At 58.6% G+C, this 24072-nt stretch overlaps 2 protein-coding genes across 4 annotated transcripts in view; one reads left to right on the plus strand and one right to left on the minus strand.

The window, feature by feature from the left end:
- The window catches only part of TJP3 (tight junction protein 3), a 27176-nt gene extending 10849 nt beyond the window's left edge, over window positions 1–16327 (plus strand). For 2 of the 3 annotated variants that reach the window (XM_059388646.1, XM_059388645.1), the window contains exons 2-21: window positions 37–93; window positions 223–332; window positions 1059–1161; window positions 1404–1728; window positions 3397–3500; window positions 4529–4694; window positions 4965–5073; window positions 6482–6540; window positions 6780–6846; window positions 7073–7229; window positions 7687–7795; window positions 7872–8109; window positions 8225–8436; window positions 10774–10869; window positions 13437–13507; window positions 13824–14034; window positions 14117–14217; window positions 14397–14660; window positions 15655–15701; window positions 16078–16327. In XM_059388646.1, the coding sequence (XP_059244629.1) occupies window positions 46–93; window positions 223–332; window positions 1059–1161; window positions 1404–1728; window positions 3397–3500; window positions 4529–4694; window positions 4965–5073; window positions 6482–6540; window positions 6780–6846; window positions 7073–7229; window positions 7687–7795; window positions 7872–8109; window positions 8225–8436; window positions 10774–10869; window positions 13437–13507; window positions 13824–14034; window positions 14117–14217; window positions 14397–14660; window positions 15655–15701; window positions 16078–16180 (2700 nt within the window). In that variant the 5' untranslated portion in view covers window positions 37–45 and the 3' untranslated portion in view covers window positions 16181–16327. Of the gene's footprint in view, window positions 1–36; window positions 94–222; window positions 333–691; window positions 772–1058; window positions 1162–1403; window positions 1729–3396; window positions 3501–4528; window positions 4695–4964; window positions 5074–6481; window positions 6541–6779; window positions 6847–7072; window positions 7230–7686; window positions 7796–7871; window positions 8110–8224; window positions 8437–10773; window positions 10870–13436; window positions 13508–13823; window positions 14035–14116; window positions 14218–14396; window positions 14661–15654; window positions 15702–16077 lie in introns of those variants that run through there. The other variant, XM_059388647.1, reaches the window with a different exon arrangement.
- Window positions 16328–16464: 137 nt separating this feature from the next.
- Window positions 16465–23857, minus strand: APBA3 (amyloid beta precursor protein binding family A member 3). Its single transcript, XM_059388649.1, has 11 exons — window positions 23635–23857; window positions 22399–23001; window positions 22271–22310; window positions 19111–19256; window positions 18871–18957; window positions 18621–18782; window positions 18012–18188; window positions 17716–17928; window positions 16973–17092; window positions 16724–16864; window positions 16465–16629 (listed from the first exon to the last, which is right to left on the minus strand). The coding sequence occupies exons 2-11, from the start codon at window positions 22972–22974 to the stop codon at window positions 16558–16560; spliced, it is 1734 nt and encodes a 577-aa protein (XP_059244632.1). The 5' UTR covers window positions 22975–23001; window positions 23635–23857; the 3' UTR covers window positions 16465–16557.
- Between the last annotated feature and the right edge of the window lie 215 nt (window positions 23858–24072).

Raw genomic sequence — 24072 nt, forward strand, 5'->3', positions numbered from 1 at the left:
GTGGCCTCACACCTACCTTGCGTCCCCTCATTCCAGGTGCTGGACATGGAGGAGCTGACCATTTGGGAACAGCACACGGCCACGCTCTGCAAGGTGAAGCCTCCCTCTCCCCGTGTGGGCACCAACAGGAATGTCCTATTGGTCCGGGGCTGCTTGACTGGATGGGAGAATCTTTGTCCCCAGGGGAAGCAGATGCTCATCCTATGTCTCCTCATCTCTTAGGACCCCCAGCGAGGCTTTGGCATTGCGATCTCTGGTGGCCGAGACCGGCCCAGTGGGTCCGTGATTGTGTCTGATGTGCTGCCCGGGGGACCAGCGGAGGGCAGACTGCGGTGAGTAGGGAGGCAGCAGGGGTGCTGGCTGAGAGGAGGGACCTGTGTGGGCCAAAGCGAGGAGCCAGCACAGTGCCTGCTGCCTTCTAGCTCCGGCAACACAGGGCTTGGAGCTGGTGGCAGGACCGAGTTAGCGATGTGGCCCTCCCTCTCCCCAATGCACTTTCTAGTCCTCCGATGTAGCTCTGAGGGTCATAGTGGCCCCAGGCATTCCTGGAATGAGAGGACTGGGAAGGCTGTTTTGGCTGGAGGGAGACCCAGTGTCCTGAGCCTTTGGGGGCAGGAGGCTCTGGGGAGTTATGTTGGGGGGAAATGGCTCAGGGACCTGAGCGACTCATGGGTGATCTGGTTCAGCCCAGACTCAAGGAACAGCTTCAGAGAGAGAGAGAGATGTTGAAACCCAGACAGAGGAAGAGGGGATGCACAGAAGAAATGAGGGGTATGAAGACACCCATTATAATCATAGCTCCTGTTCTGTGGTTGCATTTTATTATTATAGAAGCATCTATGATTGGCCCCATTTTACAGATGAGGAAACTGAGACCCAGAACAATTCAGGTCTTTATGAGACATGGGACCCCAGCGAATTAGAAGCAGGCCTTGCAGAACTGGGGGTGCCTACCCCAAAGTGGGGCACTGGGGAAAGTATTAGGAGCCCCCAGGGAAGGCCTGGGGAGAGGGCTCCCCTGTGAGGGCTCCTCCCTGAGACCCAGCCCCCTCCCTCAGGTTGGGGGACCACATCGTCATGGTGAATGGGGTCTCCATGGAGAGTGTCACCTCCACCTTTGCCATTCAGATACTCAAGACCTGCACGAAGTTGGCCAACATTGTGAGTGGGGGGGTCGGGAGGGGCAGCCTCTGGGCCAGGGGCCGCCTCTCCCCCCAGCCCGAGCCCCACCTGGTCCTGTAGCCCAGGGGCAGTCGGAGTGTAAGCTTCTCCAAGCAAGTGGACTCTCGTCCCCATTTCACAGCTTGGACGCTGAGGCCCAGAGAGGGGGCCAGGGTTCCCCAGGACCACCCAGTGGATGGGGGCAGAGCCTCGAGCCGGCCCCCCGCTTCCTCCCCTAACAGACGGTGAAGCGTCCCCGGAAGATCCAGCTGCCCGCCACCAAGACCAGCCCCTCCGGCCGGGGCCATCGGGACTCCGACGAGGTCGACCACGGCCGCGGCTATGAAGGGGACACGTCCAGTGGCTCCGGCCACTCCTGGGACGAGCGCTCGCGCCGGCCAAGGGCGGGCCGCCGGAGCCGGGCTGGTAGTCACGGGCGCAGGAGCCCCGGGGCGAGCTCTGAGGCTAACGGGCTGGCCCTGGTGTCCGGCTTCAAGCGGCTGCCGCGGCAGGACGTGCACATGAGGCCCTTGAAATCCGTGCTGGTGCGGAGGCGAGAAAGCGAAGGTGAGCCCGCGGCCGGGGCGCGCTGGGGCCGGGCGGTGCAGCATTCCCACTGATTCCCGCTGAGAGGCACCACCACTGCGCTGGCCCCCGTCCTGCGTGGCCTGTGGTCAGCAAAGTAAGGGCCCCCAACCGATGTGCCTGGCCTGGACCCCGCAACCTGTGGATGTGTCCCCTCCTGAGACAGAGGGGACCTTGTCACGCCTTCCCAGGTGGGGGTGACCCTGGTTTCTTGGGGGCCTGGCATCCCCATGAGGTCCTCATGAGAGGGATGCAGAGGGCGGGGGTCCCAGAGACGGGCAGACCCTGCGCTGCTAGCGGGGAGCTGAGGGGACAGCCCGCGGGCCAGGTAAGGGCAGGAGCCGGGGCTCCCTGGGGCCCCGGTGAGGACCAGCCCTGCCTGCGCCCAGGTTTTAGAACTTCGAGCCCAGAACTATGAGACTGCAGATCGGTATCATTTTAAAGCCACTAGGTTTGTGACGATGTCGAGCGGCCCCAGGAAGTCCACATACTGGACGTGGATGGAGCGTCACGATCACTGGATCCCCTTCATGCCACCAACGGGGTCGTGACCTCCAACCCTATCTCGAGTCCATGGCAGCACTGGGACTTTAGAATTCTAAATCTTTTTTTTTTTTTTTTTTTAAGATTTTATGTATTTACCTGACAGAGAGAAATAACAAGCAGATGGAGAGGCAGGCAGAGAGAGAGAGAGGGAAGCAGGCTCCCCGCAGAGCAGAGACCTCGATGTGGGGCTCAATGCCAAGGACCCTGAGATCATGACCCGAGCCGAAGGCAGCGGCTTAACCCACTGAGCCACCCAGGCGCCCCTGGGACTTTAGAATTCTAAATGTAACGATGTGACAGATGGCACCAGAACATCTGTCCCCACCTTGGAATTTTATTTACCATTATTACTATTTTTTAAAGATTTTATTTATTTGAGAGGGAGAGAGAGAGGGAACACGAGAGCAGGGAGAGAGAGAAGCAAGCTCCCTACTGAGCAGGGAGCCCAAAGCGGGGCTCGATCCCGGGACCCCGAGACCATGACCTGAGCCGAAGGCAGACACTTCACCAACTGAGCCACCCAGCGGTCCCCCACCCTGGGATTTTATTTTATTTTATTTTATTATTTTTTATTTTATTTTATTTTATTTATTTATTTGATAGAGATCACAAGTATGCAGAGAGGCAGGCAGAGAGAGAGAGAGGGAAGCAGGCTCCCTGCTGAGCAGAGAGCCCGATGCGGGACTCGATCCCAGGACCCTGAGATCATGACCTGATCCGAAGGCAGCGGCTTAACCCACTGAGCCACCCAGGTGCCCCCCACCCTGGGATTTTAATAGCAACGGTCACATCCTGAACCCTGGTGGTGATGTCATTAGTAGCATCCGTGGGGTGATGGAGCAGGGCGCTGGGGAGCGGGGACCACGGCGCTGTTCCTTCCCAGGCCCCCGGCCGTGACCTTCTGTGCTGACATCACGATCCTGGCTGGTGGGTTGTCAGAACAGCCCCAGGGTGGCGTGGAGGGGGCCAGGCCCGAGCTCTCCCTTCAGGTGGGTGGCCCGGAAGGCCGGCGGGAGGGTCGAGGGCAGGTGAGAAGTCTGAGCATGAGAGGAGCCCGCAGCCCAGACCCCAGGCCCTGCCTCAGTTTCCCTCCTCCCCCTACAGAGTTCGGGGTCACCCTGGGCAGTCAGATCTTCATCAAGCACATCACCGATTCGGGCCTGGCTGCCAGGAACCGTGGGCTGCAGGAAGGTGACCTCATCCTACAGGTGAGCCCAGACTTCCTGTTGGGGACAGGACAGGGAGACCCAGCCACAGACAAGGTCAGCAGAGCTGGCTGGAACCATGGGCCTCCTGGGTGTTGCCTGTTTCCCAAAGGTTAGAGAGGACAACGCGGGCTCCCTCCTGCCCCCATTCTCTCCTCTAACGCGGCCAAATATCGGGTTCCAGTATTCCCAGAATCCCATGGGCTGGCCATGGCGCTCCTTCCAGAACTCGCCCTGGGTGTTCGGTGCTGACGGTCCAGAGGCCAGGCTTAGAGGCGCGGCTCTGCCTTAGAGCTGGTTTCTTTCCAGACTCTTCTTCTGAAAACCTGTTTCTAATGATTCCTGGTGTTTGATTTCCAAACCGTTTCCAGTGGATTGCTTCAAGAGCCTCTTCAGAGTTACCTGTTTCTAGTGACCCGGAGGAATTGTCTGTTTCTAGTGGTTTGGGGCAGATGCTAGAAATCGGTAACCCAGCAGGGGGGGAAAGAGAAACTCACAATCCCCGGGGTAGATGAAAACAGACACACCACTGGGGAAATGTTGGAAAGGGATTCCCGGAGCGCCCCAGAGAGGACCCTAAGTCCTTCCCCAAATTATGTTTCTAATGCACCTCTAAATGTCTGTTCCTAGTACCTACTACAATGGTCTTCTTCTAGTATCTTGGCTATCTACTCCCTGTTCCCTATTTAGACTTGTTTCTAACAACTGTTCCTTGGGTCTCCTGAGAAGTTCCCCTTCTAGGAAGATGGGGAGTCAGCCTGCTTCTAATTTTCCCCTAGTGCCACCCTGCCCCTCAGAAAATTGGCCGATTCTGGAATTTTTGTGGGACGTACTTCAGGCATGGTCTCCTCGAAGCAAGAGGAATCCAATTCTATTATTTCCTCTAGAGATTGGCTGTTCTTGTGAATTCTTGGGTATTATGTGTTTCTAACCATCCATCCCCAACCCACACTGCACAGACTATCTGTTTCTGGTATCCCCGATTTTGCATTAACTCCCTTCTCGTCTTCTTCCTTCCCGGCTCCTTTTAGATCAATGGTGTGTCCAGCAAGAATCTGTCTCTGAGCGACACGCGGCGGTTGATAGAGAAGTCGGAAGGGAAGCTGACTCTCCTGGTGCTCAGGGACCAAGGGCAGTTCCTGGTGAACATCCCGCCGGCCGTCAGCGACAGCAACAGCGACAGCTCCCTCCTGGACGGTGAGGGGCCGGAAGCAGGCCCTGGGGGTTCAGTGGAGGGCAGGGGAGGCACAGAGTGCCGGGCAGAGCCTGGCGGGGACTGGCGAGCCTAGCTCCGGAGAGGCGCGGAGAGGGACAGAAACTTGCCCAAGGCCACACAGTAAGTCAGAGCAGGCGGGTAACTCGGTCGGGGCCCCTCTGCTGCGAGGGGCCTTGATGTTTTGATCTGTGAAATGGATCCAGTCTGGAAGGTGTGGGCCGAGGCCTGAGGGGTTGTGCTCTGCCCTGCAGACATCTCGGACCTCGGCTCGGAGCTGTCCCAGGCGCCGCCCTCCCATGTCCCACCGCCACCCCGGCACGTGCGACGGAGTTTGGACGCCAGTCAAACCGACTCCCCCGAGTACGTACGCCCTCAGCCAGAAGGGTCGAGCCCGAGGGAAACATGGGCACATACATCTTTTGCACCTGGCAGCCTGCCTGGAAGAGGCTTCCCCTGTCCACCCATAGTCCTCCCTGCCCCCATGACTGGCTCTGGGTTCTTCGTCCTGCTATGACCCGACTTTAATGCAGAAGGAACTGAATTTCACATCACAGCCCAGAAGACTCCAGAACGCATCACGTACCTTTAGGGATTTTCTCTCGGGGCACAACAGCCATCAGCCATGGATGTGTGCTGAGGTCTGAGGGCTCCTGTTCCTTATGATGTTGATTACAGATGGGGAGGGGGGGGCGGTGACCTAGCATTGTGTCCTCTGGCGGCTATGACAAGACACGAGGGCTTAGGACATCACAGGAGGGCGTGGGTGGGGCCACGCTCTCTCTGGAGGCTTGCCTGGAGGCTTGCTGGTGGGGGTGGGGCTCTCTCCTAGCTTCCGGTAGCTTCCAGTAGCACCCCTCCCCGCCACCCTTCTCCGTCTTCACATCATCTCCCCTCTGTGCCCCTCTGTCTATGTGTCCAAGTGTTCCCATTTCGTAAGGACACCAGTCACAAGGGATCAGGGTGGGTGCGCCCTGCTCTTACTGGTAGGACCTGCTTTCTGCTCATTATATCCACAATGACCCTATTTCCAAGGACTGTCCCACGCAGAGATGGGGTGGGGCGTTAGGACTTCAGCAGATGAATTTTGAGGGGACACAACACAATGCCTAAAAACTTAAGTGCCCAGAGGCATCTGGGTGGTTCAGTCGTTAAGCATCTGCCTTCAGCTCAGGTCATGATCCCAGGGTCATGGGATCGAGCCCCCCGTCTCGCTCCCTGCTCAGCAGAAAGCCTGCTTCTTCCTCTCCCACTCCCCCTGCTTGTGTTCCCTCTCTCACTGTGTGTCTCTCTGTCAACCAAATAAATAAAAATCTTTAAAAACCTAAGTGCCCGACAGGTGGGGATAAGAAAGTGGGCATCCTGCTTAAGCATCCGCATTTGTGAGGCAGGGGGTTTCTCTGTTATCTGCGGCTGTGTAACAAATTGCCCCAAAGCCTAGCAGCTCCACATGCCAGGAAACGTCCTCATGCTGTGTCCAAGATTCCAGAGCTGGGGTGGCTTGGCGGGTCCCTTCTGATGTGTGATCTTTGCGGGTTACAGCCACAGCGCCCCCTAGGACTGTCGGGTTTGGGGGTGGGTGATCCCCTCCCCAACTAGTTCACATGGCTGCCAGAGCCATCCCCGGGGCCCAGAGAGAGCAGCGGCGCCTGTGGTTGCCAGCTGGGAAGGAGCAGGACCAGGAGTTGAACCCGGGTGCAGCGAAGTCAGAATTCCAACAGTTGCCTCTCAGCATCCACCCCCACTTCACCCCAAGTCTGTTCCCCTCCAGGGAGAGCCCCCCACCTCATCGGGAAAATTCGGTGGATTCTAGAACCGTCTCAGAACCAGGTGAGCTGATTGGGGAAGGGTGGTCACTCTGAGCGTCCCTCTGGTTTTTCTGATCCCAGCCAGTAAGTCTGTGCCAGGCAGGGCAGGAGAGGCTGGCATGGGCCTTAGAGGTCAGGGACGGCTCCCTGGGGAGGGTGGAGGGCTGAGTGACAGCACTGTAGGGTAGGGGGCCATCCGGCAGCGGGATGGCGGCTGGACCAGTCCCTGTGCTTTGGAAAGAGACTGCTGTTCCCTTTCAGACTCCCCGAGGCCAAGTAGCTACGACATCTACAGGGTGTCCAGCAGCCAGAGCGTGGAGGACCGCGGGTATGTCCCCCAGAAAGAAAGCCCGCTGGCTCAAGGCCCACACATCCAGGGGCCGCCTCTCTAGGACACATGGTCCTGCCTTCTGGCCCCAGTCTGTTGATGCGCCTACCATATGGCACCGTTTGGGAAACTGAGGCCCGGAGGGGGTGGGGGCTCTCCCAAGGACGCCCAGCATACCCCCTCCCTGCCCCCTCCAGCCTGACGCGGCCTCTGCCTCCCCTGCCAGGTACAGCCCCGACTCCAGGGTGGTCCGCTTTCCCAAGGGCACAACCATCGGGCTGCGGCTGGCTGGGGGCAATGACGTGGGCATCTTCGTGTCGGGGGTGCAGGAGGGCAGCCCGGCTGACGGGCAGGGCATCCAGGAGGGAGATCAGATTCTGCAGGTGACTGGGGACAGCTGGCAGTGGGTGCAGTTCCGGGGTCTGTTCCTGCCCGTGTGTCCTCCCCTGTGCTTGCCCCACGGGCTGGGCACACCCCCCGCCACGGACATTTGAACATTTTTAAAGCCTCCCCCGCAGCGTCATGACCTTGTTGGCCGGATCACGACCTTGCTGACCAGGACACGGCTCATCTGGGCCACCACCTCAGAGGGGTCATGCCTTCCTGGTGCCTTTCCTGCCCTTAGAACCATCGCCTCCTTCAGCCCATTTTATAATCTTAACCGCCTTGAGTGTCCTTGTCCCGGGCCCCTTTGCCCCTGTCAGCGGGGCACCACGTCTAGTCCCCGCTGTCTTCCTCCTGGGAGGGGGCTCTGTCCAGGGGCGGAGCTGGGATGCCCAGCGCGGGGAGTGGGGGGGGGCGGCTGGGGCTGTGTCCCATCTCGGGCTCCCTTCCTGGCAGGTGAATGATGTGCCATTCCGGAACCTGACCCGGGAGGAGGCCGTGCAGTTCCTGCTGGGGCTACCACCGGGCGAGGAGGTGACGCTGGTGACACAGCGGAAGCAGGACAGTGAGTGTGTGTGTGGCCCAGAGGGCTGGGGCCCGGCGGCGGCCCCAGGTGCTCACAGAGCCTCCCCTGTCCGCAGTCTTCCGGAAAATGGTGCAGTCCCGAGTGGGCGACTCTTTCTACATCCGCACGCACTTCGAGCTGGAGGCCAGTCCGCCGTCGGGCCTGGGCTTCACCCGCGGGGACGTCTTCCACGTGCTGGACACGCTGTACCCCGGCCCTGGGCAGAGCCGCGCCCGCGGGGGCCACTGGCTGGCCGTGCGCATGGGGCGCGACCTCCGGGAGCAGGAGCGGGGCATCATCCCCAACCAGAGCAGGTGCGCCCCCCCTCGGCCTCCGCTGCTCCGCCGCAGACCGGCACGGCCTCGCCGCCCACCGTCCCCGGGCTGCTTTTCTGCTGCCCTCGGTGACCAGCCCCCTGCTTCTCCCCAGGGCGGAGCAGCTGGCCAGTCTGGAGGAGGCCCAGCGCGCCGTGGGGGCCGGGCCGGGTGCCTCCGGGGGCTCCAGCGCGCGGGCCGAGTTCTGGCGGCTGCGGGGCCTTCGGCGCAGAGCCAAGAAGACCACCCATCGGAGCCGCGAGGACCTGTCCGCTCTGACCAGGCAGGGGCACTACCCGCCCTATGAACGCGTGGTGCTGCGAGAAGGTGGGTCTCCAGGGCGGGGGGGGGGGGGGGGGGGGGGGGGCGAGGGGGACCGGGGGCGGGGCCGGGGCCAAGGGGTGGGGCCGGGAAGAAGGCTCCTAAGATAGTCTGAATTTGTGGACCACGTGTTCTTCGGAAGCCCCCATCCTCATCTCTCTCCTCCCACCAAAAATACCCATTTGGGGTTATTGTGGGGTGCCCGAGGAAACAGGAGAGGGCTTCTTTGCTTTAAAAAATTTAATTCCTATTTCCAATCGAGTTAGCCACATATATGATCAAAAAAGAAATGGTTACAGATAGTTTAAATAAGGTGTCTTGTTAATGTATCCAAAGTATCGTTTTAATCGATAATACAATTATAAGTTGTCAGGGAGATACTTCGCATCTTTTTCTGTGCATGCACCGTGTTAGAAATCTGGTGTGTATTTTGCACTCAAAGCACATGTTGGTTCAGACCAGCCGAGTTGTAATTCTCCGCAGCCACACGTGGCACCAGTCAGCACAGCGGGGCGTGGGGGGTTGCACATTCCGTGGGTGCTGCAGGCGCCAAACAGACACCCTTTAAAATACACGCGTAGGGCGAACAGGTATTAGACCGAAACGTGCACGCGCATGTTCGCAGCGGCGTGATTCACAACAGCCCAGATTTGGAAACAACCGAATGCTTAGCAGATGAAGGGATATAACACAGCGTGTCCCCCCACGCGCGGGCAGGTCCCTCGGCCCGAGCAGGAGGGAGATATCCCAGCGCGCCACCCTGGGGGCAGACCTCAAGCCTAGGACGCTTAGGGAGGGAACCAGACACAGAAGGCCACAGGGAGTGTGAGTCTACGTGCGTGACACGTCAAGAACAGGCTCCTCCAGTGACGGGAAGGGAGCTCATGGGGTCTCGGGAGGAGATGGGGGGGGGGTGACTGCTGATGGGGTGATGAGAATATTCTGAAAGTAGGCGTGGTGGCCGCACAGCCCTGTGAATATACTGAATGCCCCTGAACTGCACACCTTCAAATGTAGAGTAAAATGTAAATTTTAGGTTATGTATATTTTAAAAGGTAATTTCAAAAAAAAAGAGCTAAAAATCGTAAGAAATTAATCAAATATTTGGAAATACACACAAAAGCAGAGTGTAGATCATAGATCCTTCCTCTGAGCACTGGGCTGGTGCAGAGACGGGCCCATCCAGATTGCAGTGGGGGAAGCGAGCCCTTGCCCACAGCTTTGGGGGGGGGGGGGGGGGGGGGGGAATTACCGCAGGGGCAGAGACCTTTAAAAGAAAAACATCTGGGGCGCCTGGGTGGCTCAGTGGGTTAAAGCCTCTGCTTTCGGCTCAGGTCATGGTCCCAGGGTCCTGGGATCGAGCCCCGCATCCGGCTCTCTGCTCAGCGGGGAGCCTGCTTCCCTCTCTCTCCATCTGCCTCTCTGCCTATTTGTGATCTCTGTCTGTCAAATAAATAAAATCTTTAAAAAAAAAAAAAAAAGAAAGAAAGAAAGAAGAAAAAAGAAAAAAATCTGCCAGAGGGATGGGAATGGGCTGAGCGGCTCCGCAGTTGCCCCTCCAACGTCCAGGAGAGGAGAAACACTTAAATTTTGAGAAAGACTAAAAAATAAAAAGCCACCAATTTAATTTTGACCAAAGAATGTTTAGAAATCTGAATGTATCGAGGTTTTGAGAGAGAGAGAAAGGCCTGGAGTCTGGGAAAAGAGAACAAGAACAGAGTCACGGTACAAAGGGGGGTGCTGGTTACCCCCTTTCTCCTGTCACGGTGCCCTCTGCGCCAGTTTCCTCCTGGCTAAAATGGTGCATCCATCCGTCCAGGGGTTGGCAGACTCTTCCTTGTACAAGGTTAGAGACGCACCGTTTTAGTCTTTGTGGGCTGGGTAGTGTCCACCAGAAGAACTCAGCTCTGCAGGAAGGCAGCCAGAGATAATACCTAAAGGAGTGGGCGTGACCGTGTTCCAATAAAACTTTATTCATAAAACAGGTGGTGCGCCAGACGTGGCCCCTGGGTTGTAGTTTGCTGACCACTGAGTTAGCTGGGTTCGGCGGCTCTAACGGATCCCACGTGACCCCTGCAGACACAAACAAGACCCCTCTTTTTAAGTAACAGACGAGGCGGGTAGGCGAAGAGGGCTCCTATCCTTCCCGGAAGGATACAAGCCGGCACCGCACCCATCAACCGTGCTTGCACCCCATTGGCCGGGATACCGTCACATGGCTGTCCTTGCCCGCAGTGGACGCTGGGAGATGTAGTCTTTAGCTGAGCGGCCATGGACCTGGCTAGATCTAGCAGACTTCACTACACATGGGACCTTGATTGTTTTCATTTCGCTGCCCCTCAGCCAGCTTCAAGCGCCCGGTGGTGATCCTGGGGCCTGTGGCGGACATCGCGATGCAGAAGTTGACTGCTGAGATGCCTGACCAGTTCGAAATCGCAGGTGAGAACACAGGTCCTACAGCGGCCTTGTTGTGGGGGGCGGGGTCATTTGACAAGACTTTCCCCCGCCGCTGGGGCCAAAGCAGCTTGATGGCTGGGCTGCTGCGACTGCTGTTTGTTGGCAGCCCGTGGAGATGTGAGCACACGAGGCGCCAGCACACCTCTAATGCTGGGGGCCGATGTCCGGAATCAATCTTGGCGCTCTTTGTCCAGATAGAGCCTCAGAATCCTTCTTAACACAGCTCACCAGGCAGCCAGCGTGCCACCCGGTCCCTCGTTTGTGGGTGAGGTATTTACTGAGCCATTGACACAGCTTTGAACAAGAGAGACACTCCCCTGCGGAGGCCCCAAATTAACGACTCCAGAAACAAGCTAGCTTAGGGGGTCAGCAGATTAAAGCTCCTGGGCCAAATCTGGCCCATCAGCTAAGCTTTAATACAGCCTGCTAACTAACAATGGTATTTTCACATTTTTAAAAAGATTTATTTATTTTTACAGAGAGAGAGAGAATATGCACCTGCAAGGGGGGAGGGGCAGAGGGAAAGAGAGAATCTCAAGCTGACCCCCCCATGAGCAGGGAACCCGTTGTAGGGCTTGATCTCACAACTGACAGATCACAGCCTGAGCCAAAAATCCCCAGTCGGACACTTAACCCAGCGAGCCACTGAGGCGCCCCGTACTTACACATTTTAAATGGTTAAAGAGAAGTGAAAAGAAAAATTTTGTGACACGTGAAAATGCTAATGAACTTCGAATCTCGGAATCTACAAATAAAGCTTTATTGGGAGACAGCCACGCCTGCTGACTTACATCCTGCCTGCGGCTGCTGTCCAGCAAGAAACGTTTGCAGAGCGCATGCACTGAACACAGAAAGCCTCTGCTCAGAGCCCCATGGGGCTGAGATCCCAGGAGCCCCCACAGGAGGGGGAGAGGCGTTTGCAGACACAACAGCTCATCGAGCTCCTGGAGGGTCCTCTGATGGAGAGAGGCCGTTAGACGAGCACCTGTCAGCTTGAAGCAGTGCTGGGGAGTCCGTGTCCTAAATCCCTTCCTGCTCGTGGCTGGGTGGCCCCGAGCTGGTGGCTTGCCCTCCCTGAGACCTCCCTTCCCCGTCTCTCGGATGGGCCTGTTGCGCTCACCAGATGTATCTGTGACAGCGGCTCATGGCTGAGGTTCCCGGGTGTGGGGTTCCCGCCGAGGGAGGTGTGAGCGTCTCAGGAGGTGTCCGTTTGGCCTTCTCACTGCCACCGGGGCTCAGCAGCCTTCCAGGAGGCTTTTCCAAGAGCAACCTGGGACGCAGGGTCTGTGGGACAGGAACTTGGCCGCAGGAGGAGGCTCCGGGGTCCTGAGGGCCATAGTGTCAAAGCCAACATGAATGGCCAGTGTCCGTGAGGATGTGGGAAGTTGGAGCCCTCGTGCGTGGCTTGGGGAACGGAGCGGGGTGGCCACTGGGGAGGACAGTTGGCAGCTCCTCAGAAAGTCAAACACAGAGTCATCATCTGACCCAGCCGGTGAGTCCACATCTGGGTCTACACCCCAGAAAAGTAAAGGGCAGGGGTCACGCTGACCGCTGACCCCTGCCCCGCCCTCCCCGCCCCTCCCCCCAGTTCCTAGTGGCATTGTCCATGGAGGCCAAACTGTGGACATGACCCAGGGCCAATGAGTAAACACGCCTCGGTCCATCCCCACGTGGGAACATGGTCCAGCCTTAGGACGGAAGGGACCTTGACACCTGCCACCACATGGAGGGACCCCAAGGACACTGGGCTCAGCGAGAGCAACCAGACCCAGAAGGACTCATCCCGCAGGACCCCAGGAGGGCCCCAGAGGAGTCCCGTCCACACAGACAGGAGTCTGTGGGAGCCGGGGCCAGGGCAGGGCTGGGGAGTCTGTGCTTCACAGGGACAGTGTCTCTGTGTGGGGAGATGGAAAGTTCTGGAGATGGAGGGTGGGGATGACAGCGTGAGTGTGCTTCGTGCCACGGAGCTGTGCCTTAGAGAGGGTTGAGGTGGTACATTTTATGCTATGCACATTTTACCTTATGCACATTTTGTAACAATTAAAAAAAAAGAAACCGCCTCCCCTCCGTGCCCCAGGGCAGGGCGTGTCTCCTCCTTCAGCTGCCTGGCTTTGCTAGAGGGCTTCCTGGAGGAAGCAGTGCTCCCTCTCAAGTCCTGGAGGACTGATGGGGGATGGGAGACCAGGCTCCTTCCACAGTCTGAGCAAAGGCCTGGAGTTGGGGGTCAAGTCTGGCAGAGGCAGTGTCTGGAACACAGACCCCAATTCAGGCTCCTCCCCCTGCCCCTTGTTGGCTTCGTGACCCTGAGCCAGTGACGTTCTGTCCCCGAGGCTGTTTCCCAGTGGGTCAGTAGCAGTGTGGGCCGCGGTCAGCAGGGAGACTGAGCGCCGTGAAGCGTCAGGCGCGAGGCTCGGGGAACTGCGGCCGTTTTGCTCTCCGGGCGACGGGGAGCCAGGGTGGGTTCTTGAGCGGGGGAGGGGCAGGTGGGCTTGCATATGGGCTGCTGGCGAGCGCCCTTCCGAAGCCGCCGGCTTCTCTCCCCGCCACAGACAGTGTGTTGAGGGCGGACAGACCTTCCAAGATCATCAAGCTGGACACCGTGCGCATGATCGCGGAGAAAGTAAGCGGGGACTCCCCCAGCGCCCCTCGGGGAGGTGCTGTGATGTGGGGGCTTGGGAGGGACAGGCGAGCCCTGGGCCATCTCCGCCCTGCAGGACCTGCGGTGCGAGGCCGGGCTTCACCTTGACCTCGCCCCGCACACGCATCTCTGATGAGCTGTTCTTCACCTGCCTCGTGACTCGTCTCCACTCTGTCTCGGTGTTTCTGTCTCGGCGGTCTCTTCCTCTCCCCTCCCTCGCCCCCACTCCTCCCTCGCCCCCACTCCTCCCTCGCCCCCACTCCTCCCCCGCCCCCGCCTCCACGTGGCCTGGGCCCAGAACAAGCATGCGCTCTTGGATGTGACGCCGTCGGCGATCGAACGCCTCAACTACTTGCAGTACTACCCCATCGTGGTCTTCTGCGCCCCCGAGAGCCGCGGGGCCCTCAAAGCCCTGCGCCAGTGGCTGGCGCCCGCGTCTCGCCGCAGCTCGCGCCGCCTCTACGCGCAAGCCCGGGAGCTGCGGAAGCACAGCGAGCACCTCTTCACCGGTGGGCTGGGAGCCCGGGAGCCCGGGCAGGCGATGGGGCTGGGGCAAGGCTCTCCGCTGCGCTGATGCCCCCCTCCTCGCAGCCACCATCCCCCTGCATGGCACGAGTGACGGCTGGTACCAGGAGCTCAAGGCCATCATCCGCGAGCAGCAGACCCGGCCCATCTGGACCGCGGAGGACCAGGTGCGGGTCAGGGGTGGGGGCTTGTCCGCGGTCCAGCTTTGACCTGAGGTCAGGGTCATGACCTGGTTTGGGACTGAGATCGAAGGCTGGTGTCTGGGGTCAGGGATCTGGTCTGAGATCAGGGAGGGCCTGGCTGGTTGGGGGGTGTCTTGGCTCAGCCTGGGCGCCCTGCCCCACAGCTGGACAACTCCTCGGAGGACAACCTGGAGCTCCCACACCGCGGCCTGGCGGACAGCTCCGCGGATCTGAGCTGTGACAGCCGGGTCAACAGCGACTATGAGACAGACGGCGAGGGCTACACCGACGGCGAGGGCGGGCCCCACACGGACGTGGACGAGGGTCCCCCAGCGCCAGCTCTGGCCCGGTCCTCGGAGCCGGTTCTGGCGGATGAGCCCCAGAGCCTGCGGGATCATGGGAGAGCCTCCAGTCCCCAAGGGGCCCAGGTGAGCAAGGACCCGGGGTGGCCCTGGCAGGGGTCTTGGGATGGGGCTGAGACACACCGCAGGGTGGGGGAGGGCCTGTTTCCCCCCAAGATATTAACAAACAGAAGTGTCTCAGACCCAGACCTAGGCCATTTGAACCCATGAGTCACTGAACAACTTTATTTTATTTTTTTTTTTAAAGATTTTATTTATTTGACAGAGAGAGATTACAACTAGGCAGAGAGGCAGGCAGAGAGAGAGAGGAGGAAGCAGGCTCCCTGCTGAGCAGAGAGCCCGATGCGGGACTCGATCCCAGGACCCTGAGATCATGACCCGAGCCGAAGGCAGCGGCTTAACCCACTGAGCCACCCAGGCGCCCTAAACAAATGTTTTAACCGCAGTGTTTCCTTATCTGGGATCCAATGGAACAGATCAATCTCCACGTCACAAGGTGGTGGTTTAAATTGAATGTGCTTACCCAAGTCCCAGCCCATAGGACTTGGGTGTTTACCAATAACAAATATTTACATATAGTATTCTTTGTGAGGCTGCCTCAGCCCCCAAAGTGCCTTTCGGTAAATCTGACAAAGGAACCCCTTCCTCCAGGCCCTTTTTAATTAAATGTGAAAATGTACACATCTATGATGTACTCCCAGGAGTTGAGCAGTACCCGACCTGCTCAACTGTCCATGGAAGCTTGCTTATGGGACAGGCACTATCCTGAGCACTTTCCATACATGATTATGAACTCCTAGCAACCCTCTGAGGAATTCTGGAGACAGGAAACCCAGCTCCTCCTGTGCTGACAGGCTAGGGGATCTCAGCCAAGGTCTTCCCTACCCCCATCCCAGCGTATCTTCTCACTAAAAATGAGAGAGGAGTTGCAGGCTTTGTGAGCGAGGAGAGCCTGTGGGCAGCACTGCTTGGGCCAAGGTGGGGAGCTGGGAGGGGGCGCATTTCATCCCAATTTTCCTCACTTTGGGGGAAGTGCTGATCTCCTTTCTTCCCCTCCTAGGTGGACAGCCACCCCCACCACGGTCAAAGGCGACAGGACAGTGTGCGGTAAGAGCTCCTGTACTCCAGACTGGAGCCCCTCAGCCCTTTTCCTGGGACACAGCCTCAGGGGATGAAGGGACCTGGAACCAAGCTGTTTTCACGTGCTCCCAGCCTAGTGGGCGAGATAAAAGCAGTAGGGCCAGTTCCACCCTAGGTAGTCAGGGCCCATTTCCTGACAGGAGTGGGAAAGCTTCCAGAAGGACAAGACATGAGATGGGGCTTTGAAGGATACATAGGAGTTCGTTAATGAGGGCTGACCCCTAAAGCAACAGTCCTGCTCATCTCTGTCCACACACACTGTGCCTGGCAGAGAGTCAGCCTCAGGTAAGGGTAGTTCAAGCCTCCCCACCGCCCACAGCCTTTCCTGTTTCCTGATCCCCAGGACATATGGGCGGGAAGCCCTGAAGAAAAAGTTTACACGAGCTCGAGATATGGAATCCTCCGATGAGGACGGCTATGACTGGGGTCCGGCCACTGACCTGTGATGCCTTCCCCGGTGGCCGGGCTGACCCATACTCCCCCCTCCCCCCGGACGGGCCCAAACCCAGAGCTGGGACTCCATTTCCCATTCAAAACCTAGAACCCAGCCTCCTTCTGCCAGTCTTTTTAATAAATAGAGTATTTTCACAACACTGGTGTCTGGCGATTTTTGGAAAGGACACGGAGTGAGAGTTGGTTTTGTCTTTCTTCTCTCGACCCCTCAGACTTCAAGCCAAGATTTCGCCCATTTTTTTTTTAGCATTTAATGTTTTCCGTCAGAAAACAACAGGGCACTGAGAAGCCTTGGAGTCTCCACAGAAGGGCTCCCAGGGCCCCCGGGGCTAAGGCACGGCGGTGGGAAGGAGGGGACGCTGGTGGCTGCTCACAGGTACACGGGCTGCTCCTGGCCGGTGAGCAGGCGGTAGGTGGCCGCTGGCATCGTTTTGATGTGGACCTGTGGGCGGGGAAGGCAGAGAGGAGGTGGTGACTCCTGGGGGGCGGTGCGCTGGCAGGAGGCCCCGCCCCCTCCCCGCCCACTGCCCGCCCACCTCCGTGTGGGCCTCGGTGAGCAGCTCGATGATGCGGGCGTGCGGCGTGGCCACCACGCTGTGCCCGTTGATCTCGATGATGCGGTGCCCCACGCGCACGCCCCCGCGCTCTGCGATTCCGCCCCGGAGCAGACTGCAGATCTGCAGGGCGTGGGGACAGAGATGCCATGGTGGCTCAGGAGGCCGCGCTTGGGGCCCCCAGCCCCCACTCCGCCCCCCAACCTCCCCGTCCTGGGGCCAGGGTCTCACGATGCCGTCCTCCACGCAGAAGCCCAGCTGCTCGCGGGCGTGTGGCCGGCGGATGATGGCGGTGGTGACCGGCGGGCAATGGATGATGCTGAGGGTCACTGAGGTCTGTGACTTCACCTCCTGCGCGGGACGGGGGCTGTTGGCCTAGTGGGGACTCCAGGGTGCCGTCGGGCCTCTCGGCACACTGTAGCACCCCAGGGCCTCAGATTATCCACTCGTGAAATGGAGCTTCGGAGTCAAGGCTCTGGATTCTAGAAGACCCCTCGAGAAGCAGTTAAGAACACAGACTCAAGCCAGGAGGCCTTGGGGCCAAGTGGTGACCTCTCCCCTCCCCATCTCTTCCTATGGTTCTAGAATATCCTCTAGAACATCTGCAGTGTCAGCTTCCCCGTCAAGAGCACGGTTCTAGCAGCATCTGCCACGCTCGCTCAGTAACATGCTGGACGGTATGGGAAGTCCTCCCCAGCTCTGGGCCTCGGTTTCCCCAGCTGGCAACAAGGGTCAAGGCTCAAGAACACACTGGCAGCCTCGTGGCGGAGAGGAGGGCTCCTGGCCCTGCAGCTAGACTGCCTGAGTTCATATGCTGCCCCCACACCATCAAGGTCCCCCTGGACCAGCAGCGCCCCCTCTCAGAGGCTCTGTCTCCCCAGCACACCCGAGTGGGTGGGACCTCACACTCTGCCTTGCCCCTTCCAGAGGGCACCAGGGAAGGACACCCCGGCCACCCCACGGCGTGGACTCACGCGGACAGCGGCCTGGCAGGCGGCCAGGGGCAGCCCCACCAGGCTGGTCCCGTTGATGGCAGTGAGGCGGTCCCCAATGCTGAGGGCCCCCGAGCGCTCAGCGGGGCCCCCGTGCAGCAGGTTGGCGATGACAGCCGTGGGCAGCAGGGAGCCCCAGCCTGACTCCACCAGGGCCACGCCCAGGCCCTCGCCCCGGCGCTTCTCGATGCACACCTGGGAGGGGGGACACGGGGTGGGGGGGGGCATGAGGGCTGCCCCGGGGGAGGCGGGGAGGGGCCACCATCCCGTGTGCTCACCTCCCTGCAGTTCTCGCTGTTGGAGAAGTGGTCGAGGTCCCCGTTGTGGAGGTGGCCGGGGCCCGCGGCCTGGCTCTGCTGGGCGCCCACCTGGCTGGGGTCAAGGCCGCTTTCCCAGAGGAACTGGCTGTAGGCCACGGAGAAGGCCTGGCCGATGGCCTGAGCAATGAGCTGAGCCTGCACGCCGATGGGTGACATCTCTTGGGGGGTGCCCCACCCACCTCCTTCAGGTCCCCCAAACCCTCTGGCGTCCTCAGGGCCGAGCCCTCCCACCCCCGTGGCAGGGGCACGATTCCCAGGCGGCAGTGGATCCCCTGTGGCTTCTGGGGACTGTGAAACCAGCCATTGTCTTGGGGAATCTCTGGGGGGAGGGGAGGAAGAAGGGTCTGGAGCCGGGAAGGTTCGGGGTCGGCCCCCAGTCTCCGGGGCTTCCAGGAAGGGCCAGGGGCTTTGGGGGTGGGGAGGGAGACAGCGGCCAGCATTGGGGACCAGTGGGAGGACACTGTGGGGACAGCATGGCCAGGAGGACTCTGGAAGAGGGTGGAGCCAGCCTGAGTTCCCCCCCAACGCCAACCCCCCCACCAGAATGCCCGGAGCAGGGCTGCTCACGTCTTCGGAGTGGAAGACGTGGCAAAGCATCTTGTAGAGCTTGTGGCTGGGGGCCTGGGAAGCCGGCCGCCGGGCCAGCCGCCGCCGCGCCATGAGCACCAGCACGCTGCCGATGTCCGCGATGTAGGAGATGGTCTGCAGGGCATGGTCCATCATGGCCTCCTGGGAGTGGGGGGACACCGGGCCTGGGCGGGCTGTGCGGGCCCTCAGCGGGGCCCCCATACCCCGGCAGCCGGCCCCGGCCCCATACCTGGGAGTCGGCCGTCAGAACCTTGACCCTCTTGGTGGACACGAAGAGGTCCACTTCCGTCATGGGCTGGGTCTCCCCGTCGGGGGCCTGTGGGTGGGGGGTGGGTGGGAGGTAGAGGTCTGCGAAGACCCAGCCTCTGCTGTGCTGGGCTCCGAGGGCCTCAGGGGACCTGGCCGGCAGCCCATCCGCCCACCCGCCCACTGGCCCCGGGGAAGCCCACCTGCCCAGCCCTGGCTTCACCTTGACGCGGTCCATCGCCTCCCGGGCCTGGGCCATGCGTGTGCTGGGGGGCGGGTTCCGCTCAGACACCAGCTGGGTGGAGCCCAAGTATTTGGCCCCAAATATGACACCGTCTAGGAGGTCTTCGTGGTCACAGGGACCAGGGACTGAAGGCAACAGTGGAGGACGGTCAGCCCCTGCGAGCCCCCAACCACGCCTGTCCAACCCCACGGGCGCTGCCCTGGGTCTCGGCTCCCTCAGGGGTCTGGAAGCACAGAGTTCTACCCCGTGGTTTAGCCCCCCTGAACCACACGCATCCACCCACTGTTCCAGAACCATCTCATCTTCAGGAGCTAGACATCTAGAGACCTCTTGTCTGTCTACAGCCAGCTCGGACTCGGACTCTGTCCATGGGGCAGTTTCAAGAGTCCTCCCGGAGTCTAGAACCGAGGCCAGATCCCAGAAGTACTCCAGCACTCGGGCACCTCCACCCTGGCTTTCTAGAATTCTGTCATCCAGCTAGAACCAGGCACTCCCATTTCTAAAACCAGCAACCTTATAAAACCACAGACAACTGCTCTCAAAGGTTCAGGAATCCCCCGAATCAATCCGGAGCCAGTCAGCTTTCCGGCTGTTTGAGAACTCTCCCTTCTCAGCCCAGGACTGCAGGCAACTCCACGGTTCCAGAACTCCCCAATCAGAGCAGGAAGAGATGACTTCCCCCATGTCTAAAATTCTCACACTATCCAGAACCCCAAATGGCTCCTCGTGGTTCCAGAGCTTTTCCACAGGTCCCACCCCACAGGATTCTGCAGGGTCTAGAAATCAGCACCCCTCCAGAACCAAATTTTCCTACTCCATGACTCTGTAACTTCCTAATCGTAATGGCATTGGCCATCACGGCCATTGGCTCTTCCTATGGTTCTGGAACATCTTCAAATGGTCGGAACACTTCGGCTGATCCCAGCGGACCTAAGAGGATATCAGTAGTCCAGAAAAGAGCAACTCTGCGTGTAGTTCTAGAATTCCACCAACCTAGCCCAGCACTGCACGGGAACTCTGCAGTCAAGGCTCCGTAATTCCTGAGCAATCCAGAACCAGCCAGTTCTAGAATGTCCTAACAAGGAGTGGTTGCTTTTCTGGTTTAGAACTGCAGGTGAAGGCCCCAGCTTTGGATGACCTGAAGTGAGTTTTATCTAAAGCCCCTTCTGCCCACTATCTTTTGGGATCTAAGCATTCTGGAAAAACAAACAGGTCCACTCAGGGTTTCTAGAACCACACCACCTAGTACTCTAGCGGCCACACACGTGTAGGGATTATGCACCTCAGAAATGCAAACTGGATTTTGGAAATTTAGTATGAAAAAAAAGGTAAAATAATTGTTAAGATGTTGATTATATGTGGAAATGACACCTTAACTCGCCTGAGTTACTTAAAATGTTATTACTTTTTCCGTTGTTTTTTTGTTTTTTTTTTTTTAAGTTTTTGCTTTTTGTTTAAGCAATCTCTACACCCAACATGGGGCTTGAAATCATGACTGTGAGATCAAGAGTCCCACGTCCTCTGACCAAGCCAGTCAGGTGCCCCATGTTTATTTTTGTTAAAGCAGATAACTAGGAAATTCAAAGTCACACATAGGGGCACCTGGCTGGCTCAGCTGACTCTTGATTTCGGCTCGGGTCCTGATCTCAGGGTCATGGGGTCAAGCTCTGTATCGGGTCCCGCACTGAGTGAGGAGTCTGCTCAGGGTTTTCTTTTTTAATGTTTCATTTGTTTATTTGAGAGAGAGAAAGAGTGAGCACAAGCAGAGGGAGCAGCAGAGGGGAAGGGAGTAGTGGGGAGCCCAACGTGGGGCTCAATCCCAGGACCCTGAGATCATGATCTGAGCCAAGGGCAGATGCTTAACTGACTGAGCCCCCCAGGCGCCCCTGGCTGGGACTTTCCCTCTGCCTCTGCCCCTCTCACAGCTAACATGCACACACTCCCTCTCACACTAAATGCAATTTTTTAAAAAAAAGTCACACATCACTCATGTTATGATTCTATTGTACAGCACGACTCTAGAACTTTCTGATTACTCTGGAATCAGACAGCCCTGTCCACAGGCCTAGAACACCCCCTGGTCTAGAACTATAAGCAGATAAGCTCTATTCACTCCATGATTACCAAACTCCCCAGTCTAGACAGCTCTGTTCACCATTCTAGAACACGTTCAAGCCCAGGTTCTTTTAAACCTAGAACCACGGGGCAAAATGCCAAGTTCTGGAACTCCCAAGGTAAGTCATTGCTCCACCCATGATTCCAGCACCTTCTTGGAACTCTAAGTCCAAACGAGCTTCACCTTCCGACAACCATAAAACTTGCTCTTTGACTTGCAGCCCTAGGTAGTCTAGGGGGAAATCCTAGAACATTCTAGGTGCCCAGAACTGGTTCTTTCCATGTTTTCAGGGCAGAGATTGACAAATTTTTCTTTTCTTTCTTTCTTTTTTTTTTTTAAAAAGCACACCCTGGAGCCTCCACACCCAGCCGGGAGCCCAACGCGGGGCTTGAACCCACAGCCCAGAGATCAAGACCTGAGCTGAGCTCAAGAGTTGGACGCTTCAGCGACTGAGCCATCCAGGCATCCCAAGATTGACAAACTTTCTATGCAGGGGGCCAAACTGCAGACAGTCTGTCTCTGTGGGCCAGTCGGTCTGCACTGCAACTACTCAACCTGCCCGTTGTAACATGAAAACCACCGTAGACAATATGTAAATGAATGGGCAGGACTGTGTCTCAATAAAACTTTATTTGTGGACACGGAAATGGGAGTTGCATATCGTTTTCACACATCGAGAAATGCTGCTCTGTTTTTCTCCAACCACTTAAAGACATAAAAGCCCCTGTTAGCTCATGAGACAAGCCCAAACGGGCGGGTTGGATCTGACCATAGACGGTAATTTGCCAGCCCCTGCTCTAAAACCCAGCGCCATGAATCCCACGCCTGCCCCTCCTGTCCCCATCCATTCTAGAACATTCTCACCACTCTCTCCCACACCATCTGGAATCTACTCAACCAACCTCAGAGCCTCTCTAGAAGCAACTCCTTACTGGGAAGCTTTGTGCCGTTTTTGGGAGGAGCCTGATTGGGGTGATTCTGAAATTGCTAAATCTCTGGGGCCAGGGTGGGCGGGACACTCACCCTCCTGGAGGGCAGGGTATGGCACCGGGGTCTTGGGGCTCTGGAAGAAGATAGAAGAGGGGTAGGACTGAGTGCCCTGGCTTGGTTCCTGGCAGCAGAGGTCCCCTGGGGGGCAGGACAGGCTCTACCTGGGTACTGGCACGTGGTTCTTCGGGAGCAACCAGAGGAACCGTTTCCAGCCAGGGTTCTGGGGAGCTGCTGGAGCTCCTGCTGCCACCCTGCTCGGCAGAAGCTCCCTCCGCCCATTCCGGGGCGCTGGTATCTCCGTCTGGGTCCTCAGGGGGCTGCAGTGGGCGAGGGGCAGGGTCCGGAGGTTCCTTGGGACAAGACTGGGAAGGAGGGCATTCCTGGCAATGCAAAAGGCTCAGCAGGTCGTCCCGGCCGGCCTCGGCAGACAAGAGCCCATGGCCATCAGCAATGTCCCCAGAGGCCAGGCCGTGGCCCGTGGCCACGTGCAAAGGGCAGGGAGGTCCATCCGGGGACGAGCCCACCAGATCACCAGGCAGAGCCTCAAACTGGGGTACCAGGTCCTCAATACTCGGCCCATCGAGTTCCATCTGTCCCAGGCTGCCAGAGCGTCTTGGCACCGGGTCCCACTGGCAGCGGGGGGGTAGGTCCTGAGAGGGTGAAAGTGTGTCCCTGGGCTCCTCCAAGTCCATAGCTGGAGGGCCCGCGGGAGACTGCGAAGCTGTCAAGAATTCCATGCCTGGACCCCAGGCTCAGGCCAGCATCTGCAAGAGAGATTCAAAGATAAGACTAACCGAGTGCCAGCATGGTGTCAGGCTCCAGGTGGGTGCTGTCCGTGTAGAACACAGAATCTAGCCCCCATCATACTCTGCAAGGTATGGTCTCCAATTTACGGCTGAGGAAATCCAGATGCCAAATAGGCAGTGGTAAGAGAGTGGCTTCATAGGCTCGGAACCTGGGAGTACGCCCCTGGACCTGTCAGCCCAGGCCTCTCCCCACCCGTGGACCCTATTCCCCCAGACTTGGTTCTTCCAAGTCTCCCCTAGCGCGACCTGTAACCCAGGCTGGAGACTCAGCCTGACTACACAAACGCGCTGGGTGCAGGTCCCCGACACCTCGCACTCAGGACCTCAGCCTACGACTAGATCCAGGACTCCAGACTCAATATTAGAGATCCAAGACGCCAGAAAGCGGAGCCTAGTCTCAAAACCTCCAAGACCACGCTCAAGACCAACCCCGGACTCTGACCCGGACCTCAGAATCCTGCCTGAAAACGTAAGTCCACCTAAAGCTACGAGTGAAGCCCCCAGTCCCCTCGCGGACCCCAGCCTCAAGACTTCAGACCCCCTTCCCCAGCCGCCGCCTCCGGACCCCGCTCTGCCCACCGAGGCACTCACTTCCTAAACCGAGGTGGCCTCGGACTTCGAGACCCCCCCAGATTGTCCCCAGCCGAACAGTCCTCCAGCGGCCGCCGCTCCCGGATTCCCGGTCCCGGCGCCGCCAGGTCTGTCCGGGCAGCGCTCGCACCCACTGGGCTTGCGCGCGTGTGCGGAGCCTGCTGGGAAATGTAGTTCGCCCAGCCAGCCTCACTGCGCGGGAGCCCTGGGTGTCGGAACCAAGGGTTCGAATCCCGGGCCTCTTCACGCAGAGCGGAAGTCGGGCTGCCCTCTGGACCCGTTTCTTCAATTACAAATTGGGGTTAGTGATCACTGCCTGCCATGGACGGCTGTGGGCATTATTCCAATGGATGGCAGATGGGAAGAAATGGGACCAGGAAGTATTAAGGTGAGAGGCGGTCTCTTTCGACCCCAGAGACACCGGAAGCAGCGCAGGGA

Source organism: Mustela nigripes, chromosome 2, assembly GCF_022355385.1.
Source record: "Mustela nigripes isolate SB6536 chromosome 2, MUSNIG.SB6536, whole genome shotgun sequence".
In the NCBI taxonomy this organism is placed as follows: Eukaryota; Metazoa; Chordata; class Mammalia; order Carnivora; family Mustelidae; genus Mustela; species Mustela nigripes.

Bases quoted from the DNA above. Each gene is read 5' to 3' on its own strand.
- APBA3 (XM_059388649.1), bottom strand. From the start codon at position 22,974: ATGGAATTCTTGACAGCTTCGCAGTCTCCCGCGGGCCCTCCAGCTATG. The intron at 17,929-18,011 runs GTGAGCACACGG...CCCCCCTCCCAG, and splicing joins ACAGCGAGAACTGCAGGGAG to GTGTGCATCGAGAAGCGCCG. The intron at 16,865-16,972 runs GTGAGACCCTGG...CACGCCCTGCAG, and splicing joins TCTGCGTGGAGGACGGCATC to ATCTGCAGTCTGCTCCGGGG.